The sequence below is a fragment of the Poecilia latipinna genome, unplaced genomic scaffold, assembly GCF_001443285.1.
Source record: "Poecilia latipinna isolate Pla-1442-1.1 unplaced genomic scaffold, P_latipinna-1.0 Scaffold858, whole genome shotgun sequence".
Taxonomy (NCBI): Eukaryota; Metazoa; Chordata; class Actinopteri; order Cyprinodontiformes; family Poeciliidae; genus Poecilia; species Poecilia latipinna.
Window position 1 is genome coordinate 125,677 of NW_015113474.1, and position 8,812 is coordinate 134,488.

The window sequence follows — 8,812 nt, forward strand, 5'->3', positions numbered from 1 at the left end:
GAATAAAGGAGCCGCCCACCTGCAGTCCGTAGGTTTCGGCCTGCCTTGGTATTCCTACTTCTGCCTGGATGTAGCAGTCGTTCTTTTAGCCATAACTGGAACCTCCATCTGGGGTTTCATCTTTGTCTGTAGGTTACTCTGCTGCAAGAGGTCCAGCAAGAAGCTCAAACCAGAGTAATTAGTCAAAGACACTCCCACATGGGAATTGGGAGAGACAAACATTTCCCTGCACTGTGATATCCAAACATATTTCCACCATTTTTTCCAAGTTAATATTTTTATTCAGCAAGTTGTGAAGTATTTCATGTTTAGTAAACCTTGAATGTGAACCTGTTGTGTATTGGACTGTTGTGTTGTGAACGATTATGTGTTTCAAGTACTGAATGTGAAAGTCGACACCGTTATGACAGCATTGTCTCTCAATGGAGAAACTGTTGATAGTTTTGAAAATGTGGTTCAGGAATAACAATAGAATCTATTTTATTGGATGTAAAATGTAGTTTTTGTCTTATATCAGACCAAGTTTGCTTCTGATTGGTTTATCAGCACAAGCTAACCAGTCCCTGGCTAATATTACTTAAGCTTTTAATACAGCCTTTTCCTTCTGCTTGGGATGATGTTTTAGCACCATGCTACATCACATTTTGTCTACTTTTTTAATCTCTAAAAGATACATGTTCTCCATTTATTCCAGATGTATGTCCACTATCATAATTAACTAAAAAGTTAGTTACGCTAATCCTAAAGCATTAATAGCACTGCTAATGCTAAAGTACAATGTCAACATAGTACATAGAAGAAGCTAATGCTAAACCGCTAAATTCAAACATATCTAATAATATCCACCTTATATTTACGAAACAACGTGTTGTAACCTAGTATATTATCTTCAACAGGGTCAGTTTTGTTAATAGAAGAGATCTTTCACTCATGGATCAGACTCTAACTGCTCCTGATTTTACCCATTTGCACTTCATCACAGGTGGAGAACATGAGGACAGGAAATGGAACTGCTGCCTCAACAGTCTTCAACTATTTCAAAATAAGAGCACAAATATACATTTCTAGCTACTTGGAGAATTCTTAGCAATCGACAATCAAAACTTCAGCATAGGTGTCAAACTTAAATCAAATGAAAGTTTGCAAAACAGCAAAGTTATTTGGAAAAAATAATTTAGGGTATGCCAAGAGTGCTATCAGCAAAAAAGGGCTAAACAAACAACTAACTCCACTATTAGCGTGTTAGCAGCAGTGTGCCAACCACTGTTCCTTTCACATCCGACCTGATTTTGAATCCAAATTAAAGAACCACCAAAGCATCAATGACATGACTTTTTTTTTACTAAAACAGCGGCTAGTCCAGAGATTTTTTAAATTCAGACAAGAGATGCAACTATGACACCCACACATCTGGAGAAATCTATTAAGGCGAGTCCTGATTTTGTCTTTACCATGCTTAGATTTAGATGAAAGCTTTGAGCTCAACATTAAGCGGTAACATCTCATTAGGTTCCTGATGGATCAGTACATTTAATTAAATTGTGTTTTGAATGTCCATTTGCTCATTATTGAGCTATTTACTTAAGTGTAAATATAGAGAATAAATTGTAAATCTTATTGTGCTTGGGTTTTTTTTATTTACTTACTTAATAATTGTGTGGTAAGTTTGATTATCAATAAATGTAATTATTAATCGTTCCTTCTGTTGAATCTTCTTACTTTCTCAGCTAAAATGAAATTATCTTTGGTTGTTTTAAATAAATCCTGAGAATAACAGGAAACCTTTGTGTGTTATATCTTCCCGTGCAATGATTAGTTTTTCTGGTGTTTAAAAACTGGACATGGCCAATTATAAACAAGTTATTGAGATCCATTGTTGTCCCTAATATTCCAGGAAATCAGACTGTTTGCTCCTAATTCGGGCAAAACTCAGCTTTCTGACCTCAGTTTGCACAGCTTTTAGACATGAACGCATCTAATTTTAAAGTCAGATCAGGTCAGGAGAAGATAATTAATGATGAATTTGTTTACAATGCTCAAGTTCGTACAGTTTATGAAGGGACAGACAGACTTAGACGCTATCTATATGAATTAATTATAAATATAAGTACAACGTGGCAGCAACTGTTGAAAAAATACAATAAAAATGGAGTAAATACAATAAAAGTTATTCAAAAGTCTAATCGGAAGTCCAAGAACGAAGATAAAACATGTTAATGATTCATTCATTCTGAAGATAACAGAAGATTTTAAACAAAATCAATTCTGGCAGAAGTACCTCCCATATTTAAATAAACTACTAGAAACGGTTTGTCTCGCTGTTGCCGCGCCGGGTTGGACTCGAGGAAGAGGTCACATTCAGGTTTCTTCCTGTTTAATCGTGTTTATGTCCGACTGCAGGCGGAGCGAGGTTCGCACCGGGGAACAGAGTGAGCTGGAGACGGGTCGAAAAGTCTCACAGGACTTTTGGCTCCCTGGGTACCAACTGGGGTTGTTCAATAAATCAGAGATCTGTGACATTTAGAAGGAAGCAATCTGAATGGCCCTGCTCCCTTTGAAACTGCGTGGTCAAAAATACAGCCGCACACTTATTGTCTCAATAAATCCATTCTCCACTCAAACAATTTCAATTGTCTGGGAGGTTTTTTCCTCCTTTTGGTGAGAAAAAATACTCAGAACAGAAATTTAGCTCACCCAATATCTATAAAGCTCTGTTTTTGGGTTAAAAAAATTAATAATTACTACTTTGATCTGAAGCAGCTGAACTTTAATCTATTTTTGAGGTTTGACTTCTACACAAACACACCACAGCTTTCATTTGTCTATGTTTCATCGTTCAGAGTTGGGTAGTAACAACTTACATTTACCGGAATAGGTTTTAGGAATTTTTTTTTAATTTTATTTAGTTCTTTTTACTTTTACTTGAGTAATTTTATGAAGTATCACTGCAAACACAAAATCTTACAAAGAATTTTTATCTAGTTTCTATTGCGAATAGAAACTATTTGCAATAGTTTCTATTGCAAATACAAACTATCTTCACTATATGTGAAGATATTTGCACTAAAATATCTTCACATTTAGAATTAAATAAAATTATCTTTTAAGTAACTTTTCAGCAAGAAATTAGAGCTTGTTTTAAGTTAAAAAAAATTGGGACCTTATCACACACAATTCACATTTTGCATATTTTGTCTTTCTATTTGAGTCTCAGTTGCTTCTAAAAGCAGCACTGGCGCTACAAAGAAACACCCAGCGGTTTATTGACAATAAGTTAATGTGTTTTGATGTCTGGAAAATGAGCCGTTTCAAAAGCGGGTTGATTGTAACGGTGCCTGTCACAATCAACAGGCACCGTGCAGTTACCTAGCAACCCCAGCTGAGCTCCAACATATTTGGTCACCTAGTTTTACTGTACAATGGCTGCTGGAAAAGGCAAGTGTTTTGTTGTTGACTTATCATCCAGAAACCACTTGCTGCATTCTTGTTGGTTGCGCAGGAGGCTCCACTTGTGCTTTTCAAAGATGTACGGTTGTATAACTGTGCATCTGAGTTTCCACTCCCGCAGATACATTCACGTGCAAGTGTAATCACTGAGCTTGGGGGCGTGGTCAGGAGCAGCACATTTGGATTTAAAGCAACAAGAGACTATAAAACAGAACTTATTTTTTATTTTTGTCTTATTTCAAGCATACAAAGATATTTGTACTAGAAGCTATGCCAAAAATGCTTGGTAAGATTTTGTGCTTTTGCAGTGAGGTCAGGATGTCTCAGTGGTCCACCTTTGGTGATTGTGACTACAGGGTGGCAGAGAAAAATAGAGCGAGCGTATGTTTTTGTTCTGTGGCAGAAAGGCGTTCTCCTGCCTCAGGATGTTGCCTTTAAATCTGAAGAAGTGAGCTTCCTGTGGAGGAAGCGATCACAGAATAGACAAGGCCCCGGCGAGACACCGTGTTCCCAGCCTTTCTCTGGCTCAGGTCACCCATCTGCAGAGTGCAGGACTCAGACTCTGACACAGAGCTGTGGGAGGTGAGTGGAAACTATTGATATTTATTTATTTTCATGCACCTGCAAGTATCAAACTATCTACACTGCAAAAAATACAATTTTTACAATTTTTTTGTCTAGTTTCCAGCGTAAATACACTTAAAATGAGATGAAACTAATATACAAATAATGCTTGAATATTGATGAAAAAAGTACTAATTCCACTGGCAGATTTATACACTTATGACCCGGTTGTGTCAAACTGTCTGCACTGCAAAAACACAGCAGTCTAGTTTCTAGTGCAAAAATCTTTTTACACTTAAAATAGGACAAAATCAATTTACAAGTAACTTTTCAGTAAGATGTAGGATCTGGTTTTAGGTCCGTAATTGTTCAATATTGATTAAAAAAGTACTAGTACTAGCAATTTTTCAGCAATATTAAACAATTATCGGCTGAAAATAAACTTATATATCATGCTGAAAAGGTACATCTAAGTTAATTTTGTTTTATTTCAAGTGTACTAAGATGTTTGCACTAAACACACAAAAAAATACTTTGTAAGATTTGTGTTTCTGCAGTATAAATAGTTTGACAAATGCTGATTATAAGTGTAGAAATCTGCCAGTGGAGTTGGTACTTTTTCATTAATAAAATATTTTTGACATAAACATTACCTTTTAGTTAATGTTGTCTTATTTTAAGTGTATTCATACTAGAAACCAGAAAAATACAGGTAAGATTTTGTTTTTGTAGATAGTTTGACAAAAAGTGTATAAATCTGCTTATATGAGTCAATAATATGAAACAATTGACTGAAAAGCTCCTATTTCTTACGGAAATATACAAAAACCTGTAAGTTTTTGTCCTAGTTTAAGTGTATTTACACCAGAAACCAGCCAAAAGAATGATAATATGTTGTGTTTTTGCAGTGTAGTCTTCACTCTGTCCTCTTTGCAGGTTTTTTATGTTCATGGATGGATCCAGGAGGCTTTTTGAAGATGTTTTTTTTTTCCTCTGCTGGGTGGATTTATGAACATTTCAACATGAATGTATTAATCAGCCTTCTGCCGTGAGTGAGTGAGTGAGTGCGTCGTCGTCTCCAGCGTCCCATGTCCGGACCTTAACCAGCAGAGACATGTCCAATGACACCTGCAGCCTCCCTCTGGACACGGACGTCTTTGCTCTGACCTGTGTCTACGGTGTCATCTTCTCCTTGGGCCTGCCCAGCAACCTGCTGTCTCTCTGGGGCTTGTACCACCTCGGTCGCTCGGGTGGCGGGGGCTGCCAGCTCGTTTACATCCTCAACCTGCTGCTGTCGGACCTCCTCCAGCTGCTCACCTTGCCCCTGTGGATCCTCTACCTGCAGGGCGCCCACCGCTGGCCCTACGGCCGGCTCACCTGCGAGCTAGTCGGATACGTGTTTTACGTCAACGTCTACGCCAGCGTCATGTTCCTGTGTCTGATCGCCATGGACCGCTGCCTGGCCATCGTGTACCCGCTGAGCAGCCGCAGGGTGCGGACGGTGAAGGTGGCGGCGGTGCTGGGAGTGGCCGTGTGGATCTTCACCTTCCTGTTCTGCCTGAGCGGGTTGCTGCCGTCTGTGTTTGACTCTGAGCGGCGGCTGTGTCTGGAAAAGTACCCGGTCAGCCCCAGATACGCTCACTTTAAGATCATCACTGTGCTTCTGGGCTTTCTGCTGCCATGTACCATTCTGGGGTAAGTTGGTACTTCGAGTTATGGTAACAGTGAGTTTTCTACGTTCACACTGCAGCCTGAAGTGACCCAATCCCAATTTGCCGTGGTCGTTCACACTTACAAATATATGCAGCTTGTATGTGATCTCCACTGTGAACTGCAAAAGACCTGAAAGTGTCCCGCATGCGCAACAGAGGGCACAATAACATCATATAGAGCGTGCTCAGTGTTTCACAAACCGCCATAAAAACAGAAGAAGGGCTCAGTTTTTCCAGAAGTAAACATGGAGGCCTAACGGTGGATTTTAGCTTACTTTTGAACCTGTTGTTCAACCGGAGCAGCACAGAAACTTAATCCCCCTTACAGCCCGCCATGTGTGTTGTTTTTCTTCCCACTTGAGCATCAGGACGCAGGATAGTGACGTTTGTTGAGTATCACTGTCGTTCAGATCGGACGAACAGATTCATTTCACATTTGAAAAGATCGGAGACGTATCGGATATCCAAGTGGCCTGGGCCGCGTTTGAAAAAAATCTGACATGTTCAGACTGTAGTGAAAAGATCGGACTCAGGTCACATTATGGCAAAAAAAATTGAACTGGGTCACTTCAAGCTGCCACTACTATCACTTTAATGACTTTATTCTCTGTAAGGTCATAAAGTATGATTTTATAGTAGTATAAAGTTCTACTGTAAAGTATGACTTCATAGGAGTATAAAGTCATGCTACTATGATTTTATTCTCATAAGATTATCACCACACAATTTTATTCTTTTAATTTTATTATCTTATTCTTTTTTTTTGTATGGTCCTAATCCTCCGTCATAGCAAATATCTCAGTGCACTTCAATAAGCCTAAACCAATAAATAACTTTTCAGCAAGATGTAAGAACTTAAGTCAATAATTGTTTAATATTGATAAAAAGTGCTAGTTCCACTGGCAGATTTTGTTTTATATATTATGACTTTATTCTTGTAATTAAAAGTAATTACTGGCCCTAATATTCCATCATAGTGAGTTGAATTATGAGTTTTAAATAAATAAAAACTTTAAAACACACTTGTCAGCGAATTGATAGCCAGAGGTGTGGTGACATCAAACCCAAACCCAAAAAGATTAAATCTTTTCAAACCAAATATGTGATTATTTGTTAGATTTATTGCCCAGTCCTAATTTGATGATTAAGTTTGTTTTTTCAACCTGGGACCGTGTGCAATAGTTATGATCAGCCATCTTACCTGCAGCAGACAGTCGCACTCACTTTGTAAAGTAATTTTATGGCTTGTAGGCCACATCTGGCAGTTAGATGTCCTTCAGCAGCCACATAAAAATAGGAAATTAAAAGCTGCGTTCCTCCACAAGTACACTATTGTCTAATCTTCTTGCAGCCAAGCTAATGGCTATTCAGAGTCAAGCATACTGCTATTCAAACTAAGCCAAAATCGACACAGTCAAGCTAACCGCTACTCTGTTGTCGCGCAGCTAGCTCAGGGACGACAAGCTAACAGCTATTCAAGCTATGCAGAAACAAGCTAACACCTGCTTAAAGTTTAATAACTAACATAAACTTCGTTTTAAACTAATTACTAAACAATCATACACAGAGCTATGAAGAGACAATCTAACTGTTAAGCAATGAGGGACAATAGAGCTAAAAGCTAACTGCTCGGTTATGCTAACCGCTACTCAATCTCGGCAAACAACCCAGAAAATTTCTTCTACTTTATTTTTAACACATTTCTACTGTGTTTAGACTACGGAGCCCTCCAGGGGACATGGGGAATTTATTTTTCTTTTGGGTTCCCTCGCAATAATCTACTAATCAGTTCATGCGGCATAATTGATACTGTAAGCCTTTTTTACGGTGGCCGCCGTACTTTCTGCTTTAATACAAGCTTATAAGGTTTTTCCATGGACTAGCGTAGCGTAGGCTAGATTAACATTTTCTAGAAAAAACAAGAACATTTCTGGATTTGAAAAGTTGAAAATTTGCTAGAAAAAAAATCTGAAATTGTTTGATTACTCTCAGAAAATTTCTAGGAAAAGATTTGGACATTTGTGAGTCTCAAATTTGCTAGAAGAAACTCAGAAACATTCTAGAATAATAAAAAAATAAAAAAATTCCAAAACCAAAAATTCTGAAAAATTCTGAGTTTGATAAGGTGATAGTCATCAACTTTTCAAACTCAGAAAATTTCTAAAAGTTAAAATTTTTTGACTTAAGAAATTCAGAAACTTCCAACTCAGAGGTTTTTCTTTCTTGAAAAGAAAAACCTATTTTCAAGAAAGAGGTTTTCTTGAAAAGAGGTTCAAGAAAACCTCTTTTCAAGAAAACCTGAAAAGAGGTTTCAGGTTTTTATTTTCTGAAAAATAAAAACAATTTTTTTTTATCTACACTGTCATAGCTATATGCGTTATGCATTTAAACAAACAGGTTCATGCCTGATCTGAACCTCTCCTTCCCCCCCAGCTACACCTCAGCTCACATCGGGGTGACACTACGCCGGTCTCCGTCTCTCTCCAACCACGAGCGCTACAAAATCGTTGGCATCCTGGTCGTGATAACGTTCAACTTTATTGTAGTCTTTGGACCCTACCACCTGGTAGGCGGATACAGGTTTGTGTCCCTGTTGGGGACCGACGAGCCGTGTCCATTTGAGCAGTCCATTTTCTACGTCTACCGCCTGTGCTACGGCCTGACCAGCCTCAACACTTTGCTGGATCCCCTGTTTTACATTTTTCTCTGCTCTGACGCTCGGCTAGAGCTGCAGAGGTCGCTACCCTGCCTGAGAAGAGGACAAAAAGGCCATAAAAACATGAGCATGAGCACCAGATGTCACCTGGACAAACATAGGGAGAATGAAAACAGACATAACTTTGTGACAATCTAAACTGGACTGAACAGGTGTAATATCAGAGCAACGGCGCCATCTAGTGGAAAACTGCTGCTGTTCCAGTTTCCCAATGAAAACATGAATATGCTCCTGTAAAGTACAAAAGGCTTGTGGAAGGATTTTGTTTCGATTTGTACCTCCAACACATTTATTTAGACTGCAGATCTGCTTTTGACTTGATTGGAGGATTTTTTTTAAAGCTACCGTATGAAACTTTCATATATATATATAT

The 8,812-nt window shown here is 38.4% G+C and overlaps 1 protein-coding gene and 1 pseudogene across 1 annotated transcript; both read left to right on the forward strand.

Annotated features, from left to right (window-relative positions):
- The window catches only part of LOC106956940 (UDP-glucuronosyltransferase 2B31-like), a 21,744-nt pseudogene extending 21,415 nt beyond the window's left edge, over positions 1 to 329 (forward strand).
- A 3,399-nt stretch (positions 330 to 3,728) lies between these two features.
- Positions 3,729 to 8,805, forward strand: LOC106956927 (G-protein coupled receptor 4). Its single transcript, XM_015048040.1, has 3 exons — positions 3,729 to 4,029; positions 4,948 to 5,706; positions 8,157 to 8,805. Exons 2-3 carry the CDS (start codon positions 5,126 to 5,128, stop codon positions 8,575 to 8,577), a joined length of 1,002 nt encoding a protein of 333 aa, XP_014903526.1. The 5' UTR covers positions 3,729 to 4,029; positions 4,948 to 5,125; the 3' UTR covers positions 8,578 to 8,805.
- The last annotated feature ends 7 nt before the right edge of the window (positions 8,806 to 8,812 follow it).

Bases quoted from the DNA above. Each gene is read 5' to 3' on its own strand.
- LOC106956927 (XM_015048040.1), top strand. From the start codon at position 5,126: ATGTCCAATGACACCTGCAGCCTCCCTCTGGACACGGACGTCTTTGCT. The intron at 5,707-8,156 runs GTAAGTTGGTAC...CTTCCCCCCCAG, and splicing joins CTGCCATGTACCATTCTGGG to CTACACCTCAGCTCACATCG.